Below are 25,149 nucleotides of genomic sequence, written 5' to 3'. Positions count from 1 at the left end.
CTCTGCACTTAAGTTTCACAATGGTGTTGAAAGCATCGCAAGTTTATATTTCACAGTGTTACAGGCATTCTTTTGCAGTGTGTTTATTCCACATTCATTTTTTGTTAAACAATGAAATCATGATTTATAGATTAGCATTACAAAAGCCAATTCTCTTTGTCCTCTAATCTTCAGCACCGCTCAGCACTTCTTTTTAGGATCTTTCAGTGCGTGCATGTCTTTGCAATTTGCTCTCTGCTGAATGCATGTCCCACTTTTCATCTCCCACTTCTGCCTACCTATGCATGAAGGATTCATACGAAAATAATGCATGCATGTAATTCAATCCATTTCCTTCTCCCCGACAACAGATATCTGTTTATTGTTTGCTCTGGTTATGTATCAGAGCTGAGTTAAGTCACTATTGCTATAGCTTGACATTTAAAACAAGTTACTGTTAAAACGTGGGCTGGGTTTCATTGTGAAGCAGCCACAAATAGCTGGGTTTAGATTTTTGAAAGGAATTAAGTAATAATAAAACGAGAAGGAGCAACCACAGGTAAGGGTTGGATTAGGAGCTGCACAACTCATCTGCATGGTAGCCATCTTTACTGTCCTGTTGTTGATGTGCAGCATGAAAGCAGGTTGACTGACGTTTAATAAAATGATTTGGCTGTTCTGTAAAAAAGAAACACAAGTCTGTTTTGTCTTTTTCCTGCACTTCTGACAAAGTAGCAGCTCAAGGAGAGTTCATTGTGATATTAAACTGCACTAACACAAGTTATAACTGCAAAGGAGACACTTTAAGTGTCTTACCTCTGTGGACACCGTACTTGTAAAAATACAGTACTGGTAGAGGGTTGCTTATCAGGGTTGGTCTGATATGCAACAACTGTAGCTTCTGTGCCGGTGAGAGCATCTCCAGATAACAAGATAAAATCCTCGAAAAAAAATGATCCACTCTGTTTTTCTTTAATAACAAGATAATTAAGTTAATTCCCAAAAACAGAGCAGATTTCTTTTTCTCAAGGGAATGCAATACGCTTCAGGAAAAAACCTTTTAAGCAACTAAAATAAGAAGAGCCAACATGCACCAACTAGAAAAGCACCTTGCCACTTAATCCAATGCCCAATCTCACCTTGTTAAAGAAAGTGAAAAACAATCTGTGGGTAATGCCTCACTGCCCACAAATTTCATGGAAATGAGTTCAGTAGTAAATAATTCTACTGACAGGCAGATAAACAACCAAACAAACAACAATAGAAGCATAACCTCCTTGGAGGAGGTAATCAGCATTTGATGTAGCATGTGGATTACATCATCTGTACGTGATGTCTATTTACCCACAATCCCCCTCTCTTTGTGTCCGTAAACAAAGACATTAACTGCGTCTTCAGAGAAAAAAATTTCTCATCTCGTTCTCCCTCTTTCTCTGCTCCCCTATCCCCCCACCCTGCCCCTCCCCTAACATCACTATTACTCCTCTCTCCTTGTGTTACCTTGAAGGAGATTTCAGTTGTCATGGTGAAGCCGTGGGTGATGACGGGCTCTTCCTCTGTGGTGCGACCCTTCCAGCAGTCCAGTTCAATGCAGCGGCATCCAGACAGGAGAACCTGCTTGTACATCTCAACTGAGGAGTTCCCTGCGAGCTGGCCGGCTGCAACAAACACACACACGCGCAGAATAAACACACACACACTTCAGGTAACTGTTATATTGATTCCTAAGGTAACAAGATGCCTACAAAAGCACGTCCTTTCGCTTTTCAAGAGCTCATTAACCTCATTAGTTGCTAGCATGCAGCAAAAACAATTTAGCCGTCGTTATCTGAACCTTGCAAATCTCATCACCCTGTCACCATTAGCGAAGCAATTATCTCGTCACATTAGCAGCATGCTCTCCTGCAATAGTGTCAAAGTGAGAGGCAGCTCTGTGTTGTCACTTCAGGTGGGTTCATTCATTTCCTCACTCCTTTTTTCCATTCTTTTTCTCTATTTTTCTCTTCATCTGATAGACACTCTTATCCGCCCCCATCAGGGAAAGACTTTCTTTACTAAATTAGTCTGCGTGTTGAACATTGTATGAAACATTGCTCTAATTTGCCAGGGATCAACAGGATCAACATGAATGAATAAGTTGCACAAGCTCTTGTTAGCATAATTTTCTTGGATCTTTACCGATAGTGCAAGGGCAGAAACACATTCTGCAAAAATACCTGAAGAAAATTAGTTTGTGAGAAGAGGAGATCCTGTTGTTTGTTTTTATCATTTCGCAGGCTGTGAGGCTGGTCCATTAAAAATATTCCATTTTTATTTGATTGCCGGAGAAATTTGATCCACTTGAAAGATTCGGTGCTCTCCAGTTCCCACCAGAATAGATTTGAATAGATGAATTCTAATATCCATTGAAGGGAAAACGGTCTGTGTATTGTGCCTGCCATGGAGCCAGTTACTGTGACTACCAGTCTAAAGAAATATTTAACTCATGAATATCAATGAATTGAGTCTCATGGCATGACTTGATTGGATAACCTCTTGAGGGGTAATACAGGAAAAGGGGGTCTGATATGCACCGGCGAATTTGATTGACTGACCTGCGAGGCATGAAGCAAGGTGTATTCACTCCTGCAACCGTAATTGTATTTCTAAATGAACAAATGATCTGTTCATGTGGAGATGAATATGAGGATGTGTGTGTGCAATCAATCAGGGGTAAAATCGTGTTGAGTGTGAATACGTAAGTACCAATCTGACAGAGACAGACAGAGCTGCTTACATAACAGATTCTTTTTGCATTTACCTGTGAGGTATGTGTTGTGTGAAGAGTTGATGAAATAGTGGGAGAGGGGGAATGTCATGTCTTCACTCTGGTCCAGCTTCTCAGGGGGGATGATACTGTTCTCCTCCCCGTTCAGATACCTGGCAAAGCCCTCAACCGAGATCTGACCTGCGTGGACACACAGCACACAGACAAGATAGTTAAGACATTAAGTTTGATGTCTTTTTTCTTTTAGATCCAGACTTAAGGAATGATACTGGTGATGTGTAAAGGTTTTACACTTACGTTGCTTGGTATGGACCTTCTGACTTTTTCAGTTTAGTCTGAACCGAAATAACAGGTGTGAAATGTGCCAGTGACCACGGTCTGGACCAACCAGAAGATGAGATCTTGTCCCAGATCAAACTAAACCACCAGCGTATGTCATACAAAAAGTCTTTAGTGCGCTCCCTATATTGAAATGTGAAACCAGAACTAACCACATCAAATGTAAACAACGTAACAAAGACATGAACTTTGGGTCTGACCTTGGTCCAGGCTTGCAGGTGTGAAAACGCCCTTATATTAGAAATAATGAAGAAAAATAATAGAGGATCTGACAAACAAGTGTCTTAGTTTTTTGTCTTTATTTTAAGTTAAACCCACATAAATCCTGCTCCTGCACCAGTTCCTCTTGTTTGGGTTGTGAGAAACGCAGTGCCAAGCACCTTTTTTTGCAGGACTAACATCTGCAGCACATATATAAATGGGCCTGGGGCTGAGTGCATGGGCAGAGTCAAGAACTTGCCAGTTGCAGAAAGAGACTTTTGGCTTCAAATAGGATTTGCTGACAGTAACAAACATAACAAATATTGCCCGCCTTATCCTACAACTGAATGAAACATATGGTGCATGGTATATGGTACCTGACTATGTGTGCATCTTTCAGAAATAAGATCCTGAATATTCTTTGAAACATTTTCCCTCTTTAATACTTTATATTTAATATATAACAAGAGAATCCATGAGTAAGTGCATAAGTGTGTGCACTGTTCTGTGTAAATGTACTGCATGTGCTCTCAGATAAGCAGATGGAAGACTGTGTTCATTCGCTTTCAAAGGTTACTGTGGCGGTGGGGTATGGTTAGGGCGCCAACTGCTGGACAACAGGGAGGAGTGGCTCAGCCGGTGATCCGACAGCTGGGCAGAATCAGGTAATCAGGGCAATCAATAAAAGCATGCTTGTAACCTGGTTCTGCCTCTTGTAGTAGGCTGGCGTCCCGAGACCCCGAGAGCGGCGGACGTGTGCGTGCGTGAGCAGGATTGAGGACCCACCGAGACGAAGTGAAAGTGCAGAGACAAACATACATGTGTGGGTGGGTTGCCAAGGAAGGCAACAGTAATAAAAGACTTCACGCCAGCCATTCTCTCCTCCCGTCATTCCCCGGAGTGGGCCGAGTATTCCCACAAGTGGCGCCCGAACAGGGACGGAGAGAGGAGAATGGAGGGACAGAGCGGCTGGGAACAGGCAATACAGTGCCTGTTGGCGATGCAGCAGCAGCAGACCCAGGCACTCACAACCATCGCGGCAGAACAGCGGGAGGACCGGGCTCTCCTGCGGGAGTGGATCCAGCGTCCGGCCACCCCGCCGCCAGAGCCGGGGACTAGCTCCCGGCGGCCGCCGGCGGTGTCCCTCCAGAGGATGACACCGGAGGACGACACCGAGGCGTATTTGGACCTCTTTGAGGGCACGGCGGAGGCCTGCGGGTGGCCGGAGGAGGAGAGGGCGGTTCGTTTGCTGCCGCTGCTCACCGGTGCGGCGCAGCTGGCCGCCCACAGTCTGCCGGCTTCCTCTCGGCAGGACTACCAGCGGCTGAGGAAGGCAATCCTGGACCGGCTGGGTTGCACACCGGAGGGACACCGACGCCGGTTCAGGGACCTCACCTTCGGGGAAGCCGGCCGCCCCTTCGCCTACGCGCAGCAGCTCCTCGATGCGGCGGGGAGATGGCTCCAGCCAGGGCACAACTCGGCGGAGGACGTCGTGGGGCAGGTGGCGCTGGAGCAATTCATCGCCGGCTTGCCCACCTCCACGGCCAACTGGGTCCAGTGCCACCGCCCCGCTGACATGCAACAGGCCATCATCCTGGCAGAGGACCACCTCTCCCTTCCCCGGAGGAGTCAGAAGGAGGAAGCCCGGCAGCAGGGCGTCCCGGCGGGGCGTCCCATACCGGCCCCAAGGAAACGAGTTCCCCCACCCCTACCCGGCGGGACGGCTCCGCCCGCGGGACCGGGGAATGCGAGAGCAGAGGCTGCTCCTCGGGGCCCAGCCTACGCGCCGGGTCGACCGGCACCATGGGGGGCTCCTCAAACGCCGGGGCAGGAGTGCTGGCGGTGCGGCCAGTCGGGCCACTTCAGGCGGGAGTGCCCGCTGATGGAGGTGGGGCAGCTGGTCAGGGTGGCCGGGCCGCCAGCCTCTTCCCACGGCCCGGGAGAGACGTACCATATACCGGTATGTATACAGGGGGGTACACACCAAGCTCTGCTGGACACGGGCTGTAATCAGACGATGATCCACCAGCGCTTGGTTCGAACGGGGGCATTGATGGAGGCATCGTGGGTGAAGGTGAGGTGTGTGCATGGGGATATTCACGAATACCCAGTGGTGACTCTGCTAATTTCATATAAGGGAAAAAAACATAGAGTCGAGGCAGGGGTTAGTCCCCGTCTCACGCACCCCCTGATTTTGGGCACAGATTGGCCGGGGTTCCGGGGACAGGCGAGAGCGGCGGTGGGGGTGCGTTCACGTGCGGTAGGGAAATGTGAGTTGTGTGCGGTGCTCACCGGGGAAACAGAGCCCGAGACTGTCGGGGGGGCGGCGGGACTAGCGGAGCCTCGCCCGGAGGCTCCTCTAATCCCCCCGGTGAGCCCCATGGACGATTTTCCACTCGAACAGTCTCGGGACGAGACCCTCCGCCACGCTTTCGATCAGGTGGTGAGTATTGACGGCTCCGCTGTTTCTCCGAACGCAGCACACTCTCACCCACACTTTTCGATCATTAGGGACAGGTTGTATCGTGTGAGCCGTGACACACAGACAGGAGAAGAAATCACCCAGTTGTTGGTGCCGAAAAGCCGTCGGGAAATGGTTTTCCAGGCGGCTCACTATAACCCCATGTCCGGGCACCTAGGGTATGAGAAGTCACTGAACCGGATAATGGCCCGCTTTTATTGGCCGGGCATTCGCGCGGACGTGAGTCGGTGGTGCGCGTCTTGTCGCGAATGTCAGCTGGTTAACCCGCCGGCCACACCAAAAGCGCCGTTGCGCCCTCTTCCACTGATTGAGGTACCTTTCGAGAGAATTGGCATGGACCTCATCGGGCCATTAGACCGGAGTGCACGGGGACATCGCTTTGTGTTGGTTCTAGTGGATTACGCAACGCGATATCCCGAGGCAGTGCCGCTGCGGACCATCTCCGCGAAGAGCGTGGCGCAGGCACTGTTTCATGTCATCTCCCGTGTCGGGATTCCGAAAGAAATCCTGACGGATCAGGGCACCTCCTTTATGTCACGTACACTACGCGAGCTGTATGAATTGCTGGGCGTCCATTCAATCCGGACTAGTGTTTACCACCCACAGACCGACGGGCTGGTGGAGCGGTTTAACAAGACACTAAAGAACATGATTCGTAAGTTCGTGCACGAGGATAGCCGCAATTGGGATAAATGGTTAGACCCTCTGTTATTTGCAGTGCGGGAGGTTCCCCAGTCCTCCACAGGATTTTCTCCATTTGAACTGTTGTTTGGCCGGAAACCTCGGGGCGTCTTGGACCTGGTAAAAGAAGACTGGGAGACGGGTCCGAGCGCTTCCAAAAACGAGATTCAGTACGTGCTGGACCTGCGAGCAAAACTCCATTCACTTGGGGTATTATCACGGGAGAATTTGCTCCAGGCCCAGCAACGTCAGCAGCGCCTGTATAACAGAGGGACGAAACTAAGAACATTTGATCCGGGAGATAAAGTCCTTGTATTGCTCCCCTCCTCTAGCTCCAAATTACTCGCCAAGTGGCAAGGGCCCTTCGTGGTCACACGACGAGTGGGGGAGGTAGACTATGAAGTAGTGCGGTCTGACAGGGGTGGGGCCACACAGATCTACCACCTCAACCTCCTTAAAAAGTGGAGAGAGGTGGCCTCTGTTTCTCTGGCTACCACGGTGATCGAGAGAGATGAGTTGGGACCGGAGGTATCAAAACCGGATTATTCTGCCCCGGTCAGTTATGACGACCATCTCTCGCCAAGCCAGAGAGCAGAGGTTGCGAAAGTGCAGCGGCGGTTTGCCGATGTGTTCTCCCCCTTGCCAGGACGCACTACGCTCATACACCACCACATAGAGACCCCCCCGGGCGTGACGGTGCGTTCACGGCCCTATCGTTTGCCGGAGCACAAGCGGAAAATTGTGCAGACGGAGCTTCAGGCCATGCTGGAGATGGGGGTAATAGAAGAATCCCACAGTGACTGGTGTTGCCCCGTGGTGCTTGCGCGCAAGACCGATGGGTCAACACGGTTCTGTGTGGATTATCGGAGGGTGAATGCGGTGTCCAAGTTTGATGCCTATCCAATGCCCCGGGTCGACGAACTCCTGGACCGGCTAGGCACGGCTCGCTTTTTCACGACACTGGATTTGACCAAGGGCTACTGGCAGATCCCCTTGTCTCCAGAGTCCAAGGAAAAAACGGCCTTCTCCACTCCGTACGGTTTGTACCAGTTTGTCGCACTTCCGTTCGGGTTGTTCGGGGCCCCAGCCACATTTCAACGCCTCATGGACCGGGTTCTGCGGCCACACTTCGCATATGCTGCAGCCTACTTAGATGATGTGATCATTTATAGTGAGACCTGGGAGCAGCATATGCGGCAGGTGGGGGCGGTGCTCGAGTCCCTGAGGCGGGCGGGGCTCACGGCCAACCCGAAGAAGTGTGCGGTGGGACGGAGGGAGGTACGGTATCTGGGGTACCACTTGGGGGGCGGACAGGTGCGGCCGCAGGTAGAGAAGACCGCAGCGGTTGCGGCCTGCCCAGCGCCCAAGACGAAAAAAGAGGTCAGGAGGTTTTTGGGTCTGGCCGGTTACTACAGACGCTTTATTCCAGCCTTTTCAGAGCTGGCCAGCCCCCTGACCGACCTGACCCGAAAGGGTGCCTCAGATCCGGTCCAGTGGACGGAGCAGTGTCAGCTGGCGTTTGAGAGGGTTAAGCTAGCCCTCTGTGGTAAGCCACTGCTGTATACTCCTAACTTTTCTCTCCCTTTTGTCCTGCAGACAGACGCCTCGAACAGTGGGCTGGGGGCCGTTTTGTCCCAGGAGGTGGAGGGGACCGACCGCCCCGTACTGTATATTAGCAGGAAGCTGGTTCAGCGGGAGAAGAGTTACAGTACGGTGGAAAAGGAGTGCCTCGCCATTCGGTGGGCGGTCGGGGCCCTCCGCTATTACCTCCTGGGGCGCCCTTTCACCCTCTGGTCGGACCATGCCCCGCTCCAGTGGCTCCACCGCATGAAGGATGCCAACGCGCGGATCACTCGCTGGTATCTGGCTTTGCAGCCATTCAACTTCAAGGTGATCCACAGGCCGGGTACCCGGATGGTCGTGGCCGACTTCCTCTCCCGCTCGGCGGAGGGGGGGGGTGGGCTTGCGGCCGGCGGGATCCCGGCCTGAGTCGGGCGGTGGGGGTATGTGGCGGTGGGGTATGGTTAGGGCGCCAACTGCTGGACAACAGGGAGGAGTGGCTCAGCCGGTGATCCGACAGCTGGGCAGAATCAGGTAATCAGGGCAATCAATAAAAGCATGCTTGTAACCTGGTTCTGCCTCTTGTAGTAGGCTGGCGTCCCGAGACCCCGAGAGCGGCGGACGTGTGCGTGCGTGAGCAGGATTGAGGACCCACCGAGACGAAGTGAAAGTGCAGAGACAAACATACATGTGTGGGTGGGTTGCCAAGGAAGGCAACAGTAATAAAAGACTTCACGCCAGCCATTCTCTCCTCCCGTCATTCCCCGGAGTGGGCCGAGTATTCCCACAGTTACATTACTAAAAATGTTCATAATCTCTAATTAAAGCCACACTGGGATTACATTAGTAGTTTAATTTAGAGCCTTAATCACCATTTGCTGAAAGTTGTTCTTTCCTTGTTTTGATTCTACGTCAAGGTCACTCGTGTTAAGCGTCATCAATGAGCTCATGTCCTCCCTGAAAGTGCTGGAGAAATGGTAATTCACAGACTAAATGAGTAAATCTAAAATTTCCAACCAATCAGACACAAAATAAAACTGCCCATATGCGTAGATATCACCCAATTCACCTGAGTGCACATCATCTAGCAAGTGCTCCATGTTGAACCAAAACACCCCCTCACACAACCTCCTCCGCTCACATGCACGCACACACTTACTTGACGTTGTGCTAAATATGCGAAGTGATGCAAGCTCGACGGGTGCAGCAGGTCCCTCTGGCCACGTTATGCTAATTCATGCGGCGCCGCCCTCTGCAGAGTAGTCGGACTAATTAACGCTGGCTGCTGTCTGACATCTGAGCTCAGTCGCACTCAGCGTCTTACTCCCTGGTGACTTCCTATGACCTCCCTTTACCAGCCGGAGTCCTAACCTCTGCATCGCACACACTCATAAAGACATAGACGCAGCGTTTCCCCAGATGTTTGTAGGTCAAACAGAGGTGCTAACATGCCGAGGATTTGGAGCGAGGTACAGGTGTTATTCTAAAGGTGACATTTGAAAGGTGAATTTAGATCTGACAGGAAGGGAATATATGTATATGACACATTCAAGTCAAATAAAAAATTGGGTTTTGGTGACAGGAAGGAAACTGCAAATGCAGAGCTTCCTATAAAAAGTCACTTGAGATGGAAAAGCAATGATGTGCCGTCATATTCTCTGGATGAATGTGTCTTGTTTCATTTTGCATTTTATTCATCTGCCTTCAAACAATGTCAGAATGCTTGAGTGAGCATAGAATAAAGGCGTCAAAGACCATGACGGAGCACTGGAGAGATTAATGACAAGTGTAATACTCAATGATGGAAAACAGAGAAAAGAAGAAAGATTGTCAGGATACTGGTTAGACCTTTGTGCCTGTATTCCACGTAATGCTTCTTCAGTAAAATATAAAAGCACATGTTTAGTATGCACGTAGCTATCATACATTTCTGCTTATACAATAATAGCGTCCTTGGGAGAGGAAAACTTGTGTGAATGTGATTGTGAATGCATGTGTGTGTGTAGGTAGCATGTGGAGCTCTGGACCACTCAGCCGAGCAGATGGCAGCACTTCCTCCGGCTAGATAAATACTTCACATGGGGGAATCTGTCACTGGGACAGAGAAGGGCATGCTTGCAGAAAGCCTGGGACAGGACGAACACATCGCTGAGATCAGAGTCAAAACACAGGGCGGTCAAATGGGACATTTGAATGTGGTTTCATGATAAAAAAGATTTAAACTACTTTAGGAACCTGTTACTCATTCTGTCATACATTTGCAAAGAAGTAGGTACTTTATTCAGAGGAGCAGCACTCAAGATCTGCTTCAGTAAGTTAGGGTCAATTTAGTTTTAGTGTAGCCAGTAATAAAATGTGCAAATGTGATCTGCATATTGATGATGCTCTGAGCAGGTTTTTACAGAAACTGTCACTTGCGAAACCATAGAAATAGCTACTTCTCCATACATTGATGAAGATACAGGTCTTCCTATGTTTAGTTTGTTTCTGTGTGGGTTTTCTTCAAGTACGCCAGCTTCCTCCCACAGTCCAAAGACATGCAAATTGGGGTTAGGTTCATCAGAAATTTTAAATAGAATTTAGGTGTGACTGTGAATATTTGTTTCTGATACACAATCCAAGGTGTACCCTGCATCTCGCTGATTGTAAACTAGGATTGGCTCAAGCTCCCCCTGCGGACCTCAAAGGGTAAGCGGTGTAGATAATGGATGGATGGATGTAGTAATGCACATGTAAAGTAATGCATGTCAGATCTACAGCACAGTTTTGAAGGGTTTTGATGAACAGCTCAATGCAGGTCAGGTTGCTGCTTTTGAAACAGACTCAAAGTACTAATATTTTACAAATCATATATTGTAGAACACAGGTGTATTATTGATCGGGAAGCTGAAGATATACAGTTTGCCATGTTATCAATAAAGCACAGATCTGTTGAATTTACATTACATAACATTTTGTTGGTGCTTTCTAGTCCATGATGAAGGCAATGAACTGACACAGTGTAACCAACTGTAAATTATATAGATAGTAGTAGTATTGTCAAAATTATTACTATACTTTCAAAATGGTTTGGTGCAATACAATGGCAAAATGTCAACCCGGCCATTTGTGAGGTAATAAACAGAATATGGTGTAAAGTAAGTCACCCATTTTGGCAAACGTGTGTAGCACACTTTCCAGCAGAGATTAAATTCGAATTGGCACATACCTCACCCTGATGCCTGATATGTGCAGAGTAATGTTCTCCAGTTTTGGCAGCTTCCTGTCTTCTGACAGCTCAGACAACATGAAAACACAAGATGTCCTGCAGTGTTGGATTCCCTTTGCTCCTCCATCCAGGTGGTTCATTAATTTGTCTGTGCCACTCCTGAGTCTCTAACACTGCACCTAAAACTCTCTCTTTATTTACTTTTACACAAGTGCAGTTTACGTGAAGTCGATTTTGATTCATGTTGTTAGCTTGAAGTCTTAATAGATCGATACTGTGATCAGCAACCACTGATGACAGCTACCTACAGTGTAACCAAGTGGCAACGTATCGTGACATCACTTATTGGTTTGTGTGTCGACTTTGGCATTTTGGCCAGCGCCATCTTGTTTTTTTGAAACCAGAAGTAATCCTACTGTACTGGATAATGCTCAAACACCTACACTTGTGACCTGCACCCATTAGACAGTACCAGCTTTCAATCACACATTAGCCATGCCCCAATGCATACCAAGCTTTGTTGACTATTTTACTCTAAAAGAAACCACAATTTACCAAAAATGAACATCATGCTGTATTGAATAAAACTTGAAACTATCGATTGAGAGCCCTGGGAAAATGTTTACTGACGTTATAAATCAAGTGAGAAGTTGAGTCATTTTCTCAAATAATTCTATTGAAACTGATTTATTTTTCATTTGAGATACTGCGTGATTTTAGCACTTTCTTATTGGATTCACTTTAAAGACCCGAAGTCGACGTCCATTTTCATAAACAGTCTCTGAATGTAGCACAGTCACCATTACACATGCAAATAGACAAAACACTAGCAAATTTAAAAAAACATGTCACATATGCAAGATACAGAGAGGAGCCATAACTCAATGATGACAAATACAGAAACACTACAAGTTGCCCAACTTCTACTAGTTGCCTGGCAACTGCTCCCGCTGCTGTAGCTTTACATGAGATAAACAGAAATGAGAGTGATATATATAAATATGTGTATGTGTGTGTGTGCGTGTGTGTGTGTATCTGAATGTAGAATTGGGTGCAGATAAGTTCACATTAGGTTTTTGTTATATTTACATAAAGTTCTGCAAACTTAAAGGGGCATTGTGTGCATTTACCCATACAATTACACATGTTAATGTCTCAATGTTTGTGTTGACAGACACTGACCTTTCTGAACCAGCGAAGCATTAGGTTCATATTTCTCCACCAGCTGCTGGACCTGTTCTGGTTTAAGAGGAGGGTAGAGAATCTCATTCAGACGAGGGTCTCGTTGTTTACTGTTGATGAACTCTGTCATTTGCTCCACCGACAGGTATGGACGGCTCTTAGCCCCCCTGAGGAGAAGAGTAAAGATGAGAGAGAGTAGCGTGACTGGTGGGAATACAAAAAGGGAACTGGAGAAAACATGGGAGGGGTTACTTAGTGAGATGTGGGAGCCAGAACAGAATTCAAAAAGTGAGCTGAATAAATGAAACGAAGAGAAAAGGATGAGGTGGTAATTAAAATGGAAAAGAGATGTAGACAGGAAGAGCGACAGACACGCAAAGGAGCAGAGGATAAAATGTTGCGTTGAGTGAATTATACGATTTGATTTAAAAGCCTTTCATATCTCTGCCCATTCCACTAAATGATCATCTCCATATCCTCCTGGCTTTCGTGCCTTCTCACTTAACTGTGATTAAAATCTAGATTAATGACTCGGAGTGGTCAGAGTCGTGCTGCCACGCAGGCTGGGCTGATGGTGTGAGTTCCTCTGGGCCAAGGGGCAGCTCTGCTTCTGCAGAACATGGGGCCAACACTCAGACTTGAGGAGTCACAATGAGGCCCAATACAACACACTTTCTTGCTCTAATCAACTACGTATTAATTACTCTAATGGGCAAAAGTGGGTGTCTTAAACCTGCAAAGCCATATTGCTCCATCAAGGCTGGCAGCCATTATATAGCTGCTGGTCTGAAAAGAGCAACAGATGGTTGGAAAAATGAAATCAAATTAATCACTCTCATGTGGATTCAAGTTTTTCACACAATTTCTAAAACTCTGAAGTTGGAATTTACATATTCTTTGGAAATTGTAAAACTTATTATTTCCAGGTTCACACAACTCAACTTTCAAAGTTGTATAGTTCACACTAGAACTACACTTCCTGATGAGTATTGCAGTCTGAGTTGTAAAGAATTGTTATGTTTAGTGAGAGCTGGTATGAGCTATGGGTTCCCAACTAGCTTCCGATGTGGTTAATAGAAGATGCACTGAGTTTCTTTTACTCTGTTCATGGTTACGCCAACTACAGTCTTGTGTAAAGAAAAACAAATCATGGTACCTCACCACTACACGTTCACCACCTGGCTTCACTCTCTCCTGTGCTCTGATTGGCTGGAGTTGTTACCAACTCTGACTAGATTTTCAGCAAGTTGGAAATCTGATTGAGTCTGCCACTAGTCTGGGAGCCGTTGGTGACACTCTCTAATTGCATACATAACAAAGCGATTGGTGACTGCCAATCGAGCAACGATCGGTGGCTTTTGTCTGCAACTTGCAAAACTTGTTGCCGCGAATTGGGCTGAACGTCGTTTGGTGTGAACTAGGCTTAAGAGAAACTCGGTTCTTACACATCAGAGAAGATGTGGTCCAGCTCAGATCGGGAGCAGATGTTGCTCAGAAACATGTTGTACACCTCTGGAGTGAAGTCTTCCTGGGGGACGGAGTCATTCTGCAGGAGAAAACAACAACATGATGAGAACAACTGCAATGCATAGTAATGGATAGAGACACTATGGATGAATTACAAATATAAAGTATCTGCAATGCTGTGCTATTGAATACCATCACTAGTTCTCTATGGCAATGTTGCATCTTCACTGTTTGTAATTTAATTGCAAATTAAATATTCACTTCTGTTTTTATGAGTGCTGAACCTTTAAAACTGTTGCAACTGTTGTTGAAAATGAAAAGTTTTCAAAAATAATTGGGTCTCATGTGGAAATAAAATCTTTTTCTTACAGTATCATTCAAGACAGATCTGAAAACTCAAGAAAGTCAAGTAAATTGTATTTATACACCAAAAGAAATCACAAATTTGTCTTAAAGGGATAATAGTTTGTTTGAACACATCAGCTAACAACAATAAAAACAACTTTCAAAACTTTGGGCGCCTAGTTCTTGTGTCAGTTGGCTTCTTGTATAGAAAACTATATTTAAGGTTGAGCCCTTCTTCAGTTTGTTTACTGGGACATTCACTCCACAATTCACCCCTGCACATCAAGTCCTGAGGAAAGTTTCCTTCTGTTCAACCAACTTATGTCTACCCTACTTGCATTTCTGTAGTAAAGATACATCTCTTATGCTGCGGTATGTTTTACAGCTGACCCGACCTCTAGTCTCCTTATGGAGGCTATTATACAGACATTCAGTTCAAATACAAGTAATTAACAGGAGACGACTTCCTGCAATTTGCACTTGGACTTGCATAAAAAAAGCTTAGGCCACGTGGGCCTCTTATGGAGCTATCAGAGCCAAACAGCTCTGATAAGAACACAGTGAGTGTGCAGCACAGCAGCAGGCGATAGCTTTGTACCAGCAAGGAACAAAAGCAGAACCAAGCGTTCTAAGAAGGAGACGGGAGGGATGGAGATCAAGAAGGATGCCCTAGGGAGCATGGAGGTCAAGCCCCGCAGAGACTCGAGGACTCATTCTGAAGAACCTTGATGCAAGCACGTGTATGAACTGTTCCCCGTGAGTTTGAGGGATTAACAGCGGCGCCATTTAGCTGTAATCACTTGCACATCAGTACAACAGCAAATCCCAGCAGGCCTTCATACAGAGACATGTTTTTAAGTCCTGCTCCTGTGCTAATTAGTCTGATGTATTGTAGAGTAAGTGTGAGCATCTGTGTGTTTGCATTAAAGTATGTATTCATTCTGTTTGTGTTAGGAGGCCATTTATTACAGCTACGGTGTGTGTCTGACTGTATGTGCAGATGTTTCACTATACACTCAGAACTGCATTAAACGGCAATTCCCACTTCCCAAGATGTAAATTGCTTTCTACTGCTGGAGTACAGAGACTTTCTGCTGTGTGGGGGGGACTGTTTACACCTCTATGCATGAGGGGGCAGCTTCTCTCTGGTGATAGCTGAGAGAGTTAAAGATAAAACTGCTTTTGTCATCTCTATTGCTCCCTCTGGGTCTATTTGTTTCATTACAACCAAAGCTAAATCAGTTCTGAGTGGGAAGTCATGCAGGCATCCAGAAAATAAGACTCCAAACAAATGAGCAAAAGCAGCAATCATCTGCTGTTTCAGGAGACTAGAGAGGGAGGAGAACAAGGAGGTGACATACTGATGGATGGATGGAGAAGATGAAAGATCTGGGAGATAAGAGAGAGGAGGAGGTACACGAATGGGAGTGTGTTCAGAGACAAGCGGAAACTCAAGGAGACAGCAACACTGGAAAATGACATTCAGTTTTTTTGGTTACTCACTCTGCCAGAAGGGAGGTTGCAGTTTTCCAGGGCTGTCTCCACTCGCTTCCTGTCTGCTGAGAACATCCTGAAGATACTGCGGGGACACACAAACACACTCGGATGAGCAATCACCGAAAAAACCACACAGGCAGAGGAAGTTTCACGCTGAGCCTCTGTATCAAACTGTTACCACAGCTTTTAATGGACACTTATTAAGGATATTCATAATAATAAGAAAACTCAAACTGAGATGACTGGTGGGTGAGGAGAGAGTGCAACCACAAACTCCAGAGAGGAAATATAGGCTTATACGGAAAAGTGATGCAAGAAGAATAAGAGGGGAGCTGTACAAAAAGGCACACATAAATAAAAACCGAATGCAGTTTATGGCCCTGCATTAACATCCATCCTGAGAGATCTGATTACAAGAGGACAGAGTGAAGTTAAACTGTTTACACCTGGTATTAAAATACATCCTGAATGGTCTTGTGACCAATTGTGATACTGCAAATATCAATTGCCCCAGTCTTTGGGTGAAGAGAACAAATAAATGCGTACATATCTTTGTGTTTACAAAGACCAAACCGTGTTGTTTTTACCCAGTCTGAGTTTATTGATGTTTGTGTGTCTGTTGGTGTGAGTAATAGATAGACAGAGAGAGATGGAGAGAGAGCGCAGACAGGAGGGGCTGCATGCAGATCAACTGTAGAATAAGATTTTACCCAATTGAGAAAAAAGAAATCAGGTGTCGATCAGTGTTGATATTGTGATAATACCTTCGATTGATTGTTAAACTGTAGCGGGTCCTTCACATGTGGCCCAGGACGCATTTTAATTCTGTAAAGATCTGGATCCGTGCCTCTTAGTCGAAGGCATAAGCAAAGCTTCACCAAGCCGGGTTGCATGGCTACCATCTTATCATATATAAACAAAATGGAGGCCACACGAAACTCGTGATCTGAATGTGGTCAGAGTGATCAAATCCAGACACATTTGTGTACATTCACACATTTACTATACCACTTGTGATCAGATCACTCAGGTCTAAACAGGGGTGAACACTCATGATGAGGGTTTCACAGAAATGTCTCCTCTTATTTGAAACTGTTATGGAAAGGCGATGTTTTCACTTTAAGTGCAGTTAAAAGGCTGCTACTGCGTCACACTGAGAGGTGCTTCAAATATTGTGTGCAAACACTAAGTAAATGAATGCAAAATGATAAACGCATCTCAGCAAAGGTGACTCATGTGTGCACGCACACACTTTGAAAGATAATCACTACATTTCATTATCAAATATGAATGGTATGTGTAATATATGCAGAATGAGCAGCTTGGATTACTTCTGCTCACACACATCTTAACTCCAGATGGCACGTACATAAAAAATGTATGATGTTTGCAATTCTCCAGATATACAATATACCCCCAAACATATTTATGGAGATGAGCTCATAAAGTTGCATCCACATTCTTGTCATTTATTATTATCTTTGTCGTTATAACATCATGGTGTCTTAGATGGTACAAAAATTCCATTTCAACAGTCGTAAAACTTGTGTTTACTTAATATTTCCAACTTCAGGATTCATGCAGCGCAGCCATTATATGATCGCTGTTCTGTGAAAGCTGTGCATCTCCACTGTCCCGTTTTCATGAGGAAAGAAAAACTGCCTTGTTTTCAGCTTTTTGACACCACATTTTTCATATAATCCTCAGGGTTTGTGAATGATTTATTTTTCTTTTGAAGATACGTGGTTTTCACCAGACGGTGAAAACTGTGCTGTCCTGCCTCATCCGTCATTTGTAGAGTGTAGAGAGAGAGAGACAGGGCTTCTGTGTGGTTGGGGGGGGCTATTCTCTGTTTAATTCTAGTGTATATAGACAATAAATGTGATTTATGGCAATATACTCTGGTATTGTTGCGGCTGCCGCGAGCTGTTCAGGTCTGTTTCCACTGGCCATATAGCCTTTTTAATTACATGCAGAAGTATCCATGAACACATACTGTATGCTCGGTGGGAGAGCAGAGTCAAGCTGACATTAGTCAAGCTGACATGTCCTCCCAGCTAGGAGGTTAATTCCCTAAACGGCAAGGAGTGTCTCTCTGCCTCTCTGCGCTGACACCCACTGCTTTCCTCTGCGGCTCTGAGGGGAGGTTATCGCAGAAGTTCACTGTTGCCTGCCTGAAAGCTCAACCTGACTAATGGAGATGGAGAGAGTTAGGTTTTTTTTTAACGGGCTGATGACAAACGCCCAGATAAGTCAAACGGAAACTTAAATTCACAAAACCAAAACACACACAGAAGGAAAATCCCCCCCCACACACACACCGGAATATTTGGAGATGGAGCTAGTGACTAGTCCCCATGTGGGGATTGTGGGAAAGTGTTTGACTGTGACGAGAAGAGAAACATGGAAACATCAGCTGTCAAACAACCAGCAGTTTTTGTTGGCAGCTGTCGCACGCATGCAGACACACACACACACACACACACGCTCTGAGAGTCTCTCACAGTGTGTCAATAACTTCAGAGGACATTACACTGACTCACATTGATTTCCTGGAGACTTACCTTACTTCTAACCTGAACCATATGACATGCTTAACCCTTAACCTTACCCTTACCTTAAACATGTCTTCACTTTAAAATTCAATGATTTATGTTATGGGGACTTGCTTTTTGTGACAATAAGGAAGACACGTCCCCATAATGAAACTGTGTAAACAGATTTACATTACCTGGACACACCCAACACACAAACACACACACACTTTAGAGCTGTGGAAAGACTAACAGAGGGATATTGTGACAACAAAAGGGAGGGGTAATGTATTCTAACAAACGCACACACGTAGAAACAGTGAATGTGTGTAGACTGAAGCGTGCACACACAGAGTGATGAGAGGAGGCAGAGGAAGCTATGCATTGATCAAAAGAGCAGAGAGGAGGCAGGGGAGAGGAGGATGAATCACAGACTTACTTCTTGACGGGGATTCGCCCCTCTGGGTTGAGCTGCAGCTTCAGCCGAGTGTATCTGCATTGGACAGAGCACACGACTTACCCAACATGTAATCAGCAGTTTGTAATACTTTAGTTACAAGTGTGATTTATGTACAGAACTATTTGCCATGTGTGTATATGGGTTTGTAGTACAAAATTCATCTTCACAGTGCATGTATCACTGTAATGAAATACCATGTGTCAATACAACACCTAGCGGCTGACTGCACGTGTTGCCTTCTCTGCGCATCCCATGAATATTCGGCCATGTTCACATGACACAGTCGAATTCTGAATAATCCCTAGAAGTCTTGCATTAGCAGCACAAAGCCATGCAGCAGCAGCAAAACAGGCAGTGCAGCCCAGGCTATAAATAGCTTAACTGCAACAGGAGCCGTCATTACAGGCTTGGGCTTTAAGTGGCTGCTGGCTAATAATTAATATCCATTACAGCGGCCACTTCACAGGCCATAGGCAAAGTCACCGATGACTGTAATGGTTAACGGGGCCAGACGGGCTTCGTCTGGAGAATTTCTTTTATCCAAAAAGGGAGAGAAATGAAGAGAGAGCTAGTTGATGACAGCTGACATCACTAAAGCTGCACGTGGGAGAAAAGAAGTTAAGGTCGAAAGCAAGGTAAGGAAAGATAAAAAGCATGGGAGTAAGAAAAGAGGAAGGGAACAATGTGTTTCTTGATGCCCTCATCTTCCTTACAAGTGCCTGTATTATTCATTAAGACGAGTGGGGGGTAAAACAGATAACTTACATCAGTCTCCTTTCATTTATCTAACTGCTTCCTTACGTTTCTGCTCTCCTTCTCTGGTTAATTCGAACTAAGGAGGTCGGTTTCCATTTCAGCTACAGTAATACGAACACTTATTTCTGCACATCTACTAACTTGAAATGCAAACTTGCACCATCACCATTCATCCTGATATATGTAGAGCAATTCTAAATGTAATCACTGATGCTCAAGGCTATGTAATCCAAGGAGTGTCCTTATCCCTGCTGCATTGATCTCTTGTATCAAGCAGACATTTCTAGACACGCTGGATTCTGCTTTGTTCCTGTTGCTGGGAACAGTGCCCGTTTGCGCCACTTCCCGTCCTCTCAAAAAAAATTGAATCACGGCCTCAAGAGCCAGCGATGAGAATTAACCACATGCCGAGGAACATCAACATCACTTCAGGGATGAGGCCTCCTCATGCTGTGGATGTGGTATGACAAAGAAGTGCCTTATTTGTAAGCAGTGAGTGCACAGCGACCGCTGCTGTGAGCAACCAGCGTGACTGCGAAAAACCTGCCCTGTTCAATTCCATTCAACTCTCCGTGTACCGTGTGGTCGATGGCCACTTTTATTGTCTCATAAGTCAATTAGGCTCCTGAGGGTGTGACTTAATGGCTTCTGTTCACTGACAAACATCAGACAGCTCGGCTTTGATTTGTTACCAGCCAGAGCAGATTCTCGAAAATTCATATCTAAGGTCACTCTACATCAGCTTCGCTCACTGCACATATAAATAATCAGCTGTGGACCACAGAAAAGTGTGTTTGCTCCAATTAGTGAAGCTGTTACTGGACAAAGAGTCATTCATGAGAGCAAGGGGTGATTTACATACAGTAATAGTCTGGGATAGAGGAATGTGGCTCCAATGAGTTACAGCAGCGTATGCATGCACATTATATGCATACACTCTTGCACTGGGGGGCAGATAAGCCATCTGACGTGAACAGAGTCCAGTTCACACACTAATACATGTTTCCAGCTGTTTTATTTATCCTCCTCCTCCTTCCTTCCCTCCTGCTTGTTTTTCTCTCCTTACTCAGTCCATTGATGTGAGGTGCAGTGACCTTTATATACTGGAACCCTCAGGCTGGTCGGTGGAGATGTGAAAAGCAACTTCAATTCTTACCTCCTGTACAGTACATGTTTACTGGGGTGTATATGTAAAGGTTACTGTGTGTATGTTTATAATGTTCATAACGTACTTTGTGCACTTAATTGCATGTTACAAACCGGGGGGTGGGAGCACTCATCTGACTCATTTGTTTTCTACTCTTTCTTTCTATGTAAATTATAATACAAAAGTGATGTGATGTTGGTGACCGCTGATATTTGTTTCTGTGTGTAGCAGACCTGATTTTCATATTGGGGTTTGGTGATTTACATTTTTCATACGAATGTGTGTCTGTGAGTGTCTGTGTGTGTGTGTGTGTGTGTGTGTGTGTGTGTGTGTGTGTGCGTGTGTGTGTGTGTGAGTAGAAAACATACGCTTTCTCAAGGCAGGCCTCCCTGGACATGTTCTGTACGAAAAGGTTAGATGCCAGGTTGAATAACTCCTCCGCCCATTCCTGCAGTAAATAAAACAAATACACACACATTACTTAGTCCAAGTCTAATTTTTGATTTTTGAAAACTGCTGAGAGGCTAAATGTATCTGTTACTTCTGTCATATGCTGGGAGCAAATATAGACCTTAGCTCATACACATAGGTGTGTAGATCATTTTAATTTGAACACAGAAAACACATGGTAGCTTTCATGTTGAGTCTCATCTCTCACCTAAACTCTATCAAGAATAGAAGACCCAAGAATAAATGAGAAAGTTTTAAGCATCTTTAATATAAAAAAAAAAGTTAAGACACTGATCACATTTGTGTTTGCAGCATTTTTCTTCATTTTAATTAACATAACCCAACAGTTAATAAGTATTTTCGGAATGAATCAAAGAGGAACAAAGGTTTCATCCAATAACAATAGTATACATATATTGTCTTTAATAGCTGCTTTTTTTATTCTTTCATAATGAAGGGTGGTTATTTGTTGTGGTTTTTACCTTGGCTATCTCCTCTTGGAACGCCATGAAGTTCAGGTAGGTGATGTTGACCATGTCGGGGCCACTCACCACCGTCAGCATCCTGTTCTCCATCTTCCCCGCCGGGGTGCTGACATCCAGTAGCTCACGCAGCTTTGCTTCCTTTAACAATGAAAACACACACACACACACACACACACACACACACACACACACACACACACACACACACACACACACACACACACACACACACACACACACACACACTTTAAAACCGTGGATGACACTTTAGTCGACATGCATCTAAAACTTGGCAGTCCAAACAAAACCTCCATCTGTTGAAAGGAGAATGACATAAAACAGACCATGGAATAAGACAAGCTCTGCTTTTTCTGAGGAAGTCGGCGTCAGTTCTGCTTTGTGTCAAAGCATTTTGGTCTCATGTTGCTTCACAACAGAAATTGCCCTCTGAATGCACTGAAGTGAAAAAGAAAACTGTCAAGATTTTGGAGTTCGCGCCTCTTCTGGCCGCTGATGTGTATGATTAATAAGAGGTCAGCTCTCTGAAGCAGATATGAGAGGAACAAGGTGAGAGGCTATAATCCCAGTGGATTTTAATGTCACTTCCAAGTTTCATATCAGAGCAGGAAACAATGAAGGTAAAGCAGCACTATGACGGGAGTTATTTAACAGGGGTTGAGGGCTTAGAACTGATAATAAAAGAATGACACTGGCGTGAAACTTAGATTTTTGGTACAACTATAAGCAACTCAACAAATCCTGAGAGATTACTGATTTTCAAATTTTGCTTTCCAACTTGTTTCAGTGAGAACATTTTCCAGTCTCATTACATTTTCATTTTGACTGTGGAAAATGGTACCAAGAAGAGCTGTCAGAGATCACCTTGTGCATAATATCACAGGATAAAGGGATTTTTAAATTACTATCCGCCGATTGTATGTCTCCACCAACCAAAGCAGCTTCAGTCCCACCAGGTATCTCTGACATATTGCAGTCACAATAAAATGAGGTCACAGAGGCCACTGTGACCTTTGACCATCAAAATGACATCAGTGAACCAAGATATCGCGTTCATAAGGCAAAAAAAAATTTTTGGGTGAGGTCCCAGCAATGTTGACCTTTGACTACCAAAAGCTAATCACTTGATCCTTGAGTCCAACTGAATGTTTCTACCAAATTTGATGAAATTTCCTCAAGGCAACCATGAAATATCATGTTCACAAGAATGGGAGGGAGATGGATGGACAGATGTACAACCCAAAAACATAATGCTTCCGGCCACTGGATTCACTTAGCTGAAGATATGTCATTCAGATATTCTTTTTGCTCAGATAGAGTTTTAATAAGCACTTTTACAAATCCTGAGAATTCATGAGAAGAATGTGTCTCCAACCTAAGCCATGCATTTTTCCGATTTAACTTCCCCCTGAAACCCTTAATGCTGCAGATTCAGCAGTTTAAAAGTGTTTGCTGTAAGACGTCTGTTGTCTGTTGTAACCAAACACACAACTGGCAACATTCCAGTTTACACAGAGAGACAAAAAAAGAATTTATATTCAGAGGAGGAAATTGTCTGAGGAAAACTAAACCAAACTAATTTTTGCAAATACACATTTAAGCAGCACATCTTTGGTGCAAACCATATAAAAAAACAACCTACAATGCCTTCGAGGTGCAAGAGAGGAATAATAATGATCCTTTTCTCTCCTTTGCGGCCCAGTATGCTGGAAGCACAAAATGGTTGCTCTGGCTTAATTAACACAACAAAAAAAGCCCTGTAAAGGATTTTGCAGCGGAAGCAAATGAGCTCCCACTAATTTAACCAATCAAACAAAGAGCATTGTGTCCTGTGTCACGCTGATAAATGTCCTCTACACATCCCTCACGCCTCCCAATCACATTGTGTAGCTTAGTGGCGCCCATTATTATCATGCTGAACTTTTCTGAGAGAATAAATTTCCCCCATTATCCCCTATTGAAGGATCTCTCCCCTCTGACAGCCTGTCTCTGTGACTCCCTTTTACACAAGCGTTCACAATTTTTATGTGGAAGCATGGAGAGCAAAAAAGGAGCGATTACTACCTCCACAAACTTCACACTGAAATATAACAAGTTTTCACTCAGTGGGAGATTTCTAGTTTAGTCTTAAACTGCTTTCAGAAGTGCACTGAACCTGCAGCAGACATTCCCTGGAGTTTCTCCTGTCAGCCCCCTAGTAAAAACTCTGGATAATGTCCGACTGAACCCATGTGAACTGCAGGAAATTATCCGTAGGATTTTATTCAAACCTGAAAAAAAAAAAAAAAAAAAAATATATATATATATATATATATATTTATGTATCCCAGGATTATAAAGAGGTGCCATTTATGTAGAAGACACCAACGAAGATGTCAACTTGGAATAACAACGAGATCTGGACTGACATGGGTAAAAAGGTCCAAGGCTTGACCATCAATCAGTTTTGTACACATGACATATTTATGGGAATCCATCACTGTCGACTTATGTATTCCGAATGCCACCAGTTCCATCAATCATAGCATAAAAAGCCACTTTCAATTTGCTAACACACAATGTGAAAGTAGCCCTTGAGGGATGTTTTGGCTGTTTGCCGAAGATGAAAGCAATCTGAGAACAGAAGAGATGACAGTAAGATGCATATTTCATTCATTACAATGCTGGAACGTCAGTACAATTACATACAGTTTTGATGCTACTTGTAGCCATTAGCCAAACATACAGCTCTGCTCCTCGTAAGCCGTCACAGCGCAGGGCTGAACCGGGAGGAAGCTGCAGGCACTCACAGAAATATAAACCTGAGCAACATCAGCAGGTTGGAAAATGACTTCGTTGGAAGATAAATGAGGAGAGTGAGTAGAGGAGAAAAGTGAAAAGGAAAACCATGAAAAGGGATGCACAGAGGAGAGGGGGGCTCAGCCATGTGAGCAAAATGTAATTTGTGCTGGTGCATTGTGGGAGCTGTTGGAGGTATGCCTGATATCCCAGTTACCACAAACATGGGTGAATTAGAGCCAAACAAGTGAAGAGTTGGATGGTGTTTGTAAAAGATGGTGTGGTTGAAGTGAGAGGATGTTTTTTTTAAGTTGATTTTAATTGTATTCTTTTGACGAACTTTTGTTTTAGCCTCAATTTACTTTAAGTCAATTGAATTTTTTAGTTTTAGTCACAAGTTGTTTTCATCAGTAACCTGTTGATCAAATTTTTTCTGCAGTTTATTTTGTTGTTTCTAGGTCTGTCACCATCTTTGCAGTTACCGTGGTTACAGGTGTCTCTCACATGGTGTCCATGTCGCTCTGCTCTGCGGTAGTACACACTGAATCACCCCAGTAAATCCAGTTAGCATTTCCAAACTGGCAGTTTCAGGATTTCTTTTATCATTCTCTTTAATGATTTATTTGTATTTTTTTCCTGTCTTGACAGATTTCCCAGGATATTTATGGGTCTTGATTAAAAAAAGGATCAGGCACATTATAAGAACTGATATCAAAACAGTGTGTGAAACTTTGTTTGTAGTTTGATTGAATTTCGGAGGACTGTTGAGCCTTGGCGTGGGTTTTCCTCTACTGAGTGCCATTCTAATTTTAG

At 44.8% G+C, this 25,149-nt stretch overlaps 2 protein-coding genes across 4 annotated transcripts in view; one reads left to right on the top strand and one right to left on the bottom strand.

The window, feature by feature from the left end:
* plcb1l (phospholipase C beta 1-like) overlaps positions 1-25,149 on the bottom strand; it is a 109,602-nt gene that overhangs the window by 30,234 nt on the left and 54,219 nt on the right. For all 3 annotated transcript variants that reach the window (XR_011239261.1, XM_069514511.1, XM_069514510.1), the window contains exons 4-11: positions 21,538-21,678; positions 20,974-21,053; positions 18,682-18,735; positions 15,715-15,790; positions 13,845-13,945; positions 12,400-12,566; positions 2,780-2,926; positions 1,480-1,637 (exon numbers count right to left, since the gene is read on the bottom strand). Coding sequence is in view for 2 of the 3 variants with exons in the window: in XM_069514511.1 (XP_069370612.1) it covers positions 1,480-1,637; positions 2,780-2,926; positions 12,400-12,566; positions 13,845-13,945; positions 15,715-15,790; positions 18,682-18,735; positions 20,974-21,053; positions 21,538-21,678 (924 nt within the window). In the remaining variant the exon portion in view is untranslated. The remainder of the gene's footprint in view (positions 1-1,479; positions 1,638-2,779; positions 2,927-12,399; positions 12,567-13,844; positions 13,946-15,714; positions 15,791-18,681; positions 18,736-20,973; positions 21,054-21,537; positions 21,679-25,149) is intronic.
* On the top strand, positions 4,228-8,591 carry LOC138405502 (uncharacterized). The gene is made up of 2 exons (XM_069514514.1): positions 4,228-5,246; positions 8,046-8,591. The coding sequence occupies exons 1-2, from the start codon at positions 4,239-4,241 to the stop codon at positions 8,436-8,438; spliced, it is 1,401 nt and encodes a 466-aa protein (XP_069370615.1). The 5' UTR covers positions 4,228-4,238; the 3' UTR covers positions 8,439-8,591.

This window comes from Paralichthys olivaceus, chromosome 19, assembly GCF_024713975.1.
Source record: "Paralichthys olivaceus isolate ysfri-2021 chromosome 19, ASM2471397v2, whole genome shotgun sequence".
NCBI lineage: Eukaryota > Metazoa > Chordata > Actinopteri > Pleuronectiformes > Paralichthyidae > Paralichthys > Paralichthys olivaceus.
This window is presented reverse-complemented; position numbering and strand designations above follow the sequence as displayed.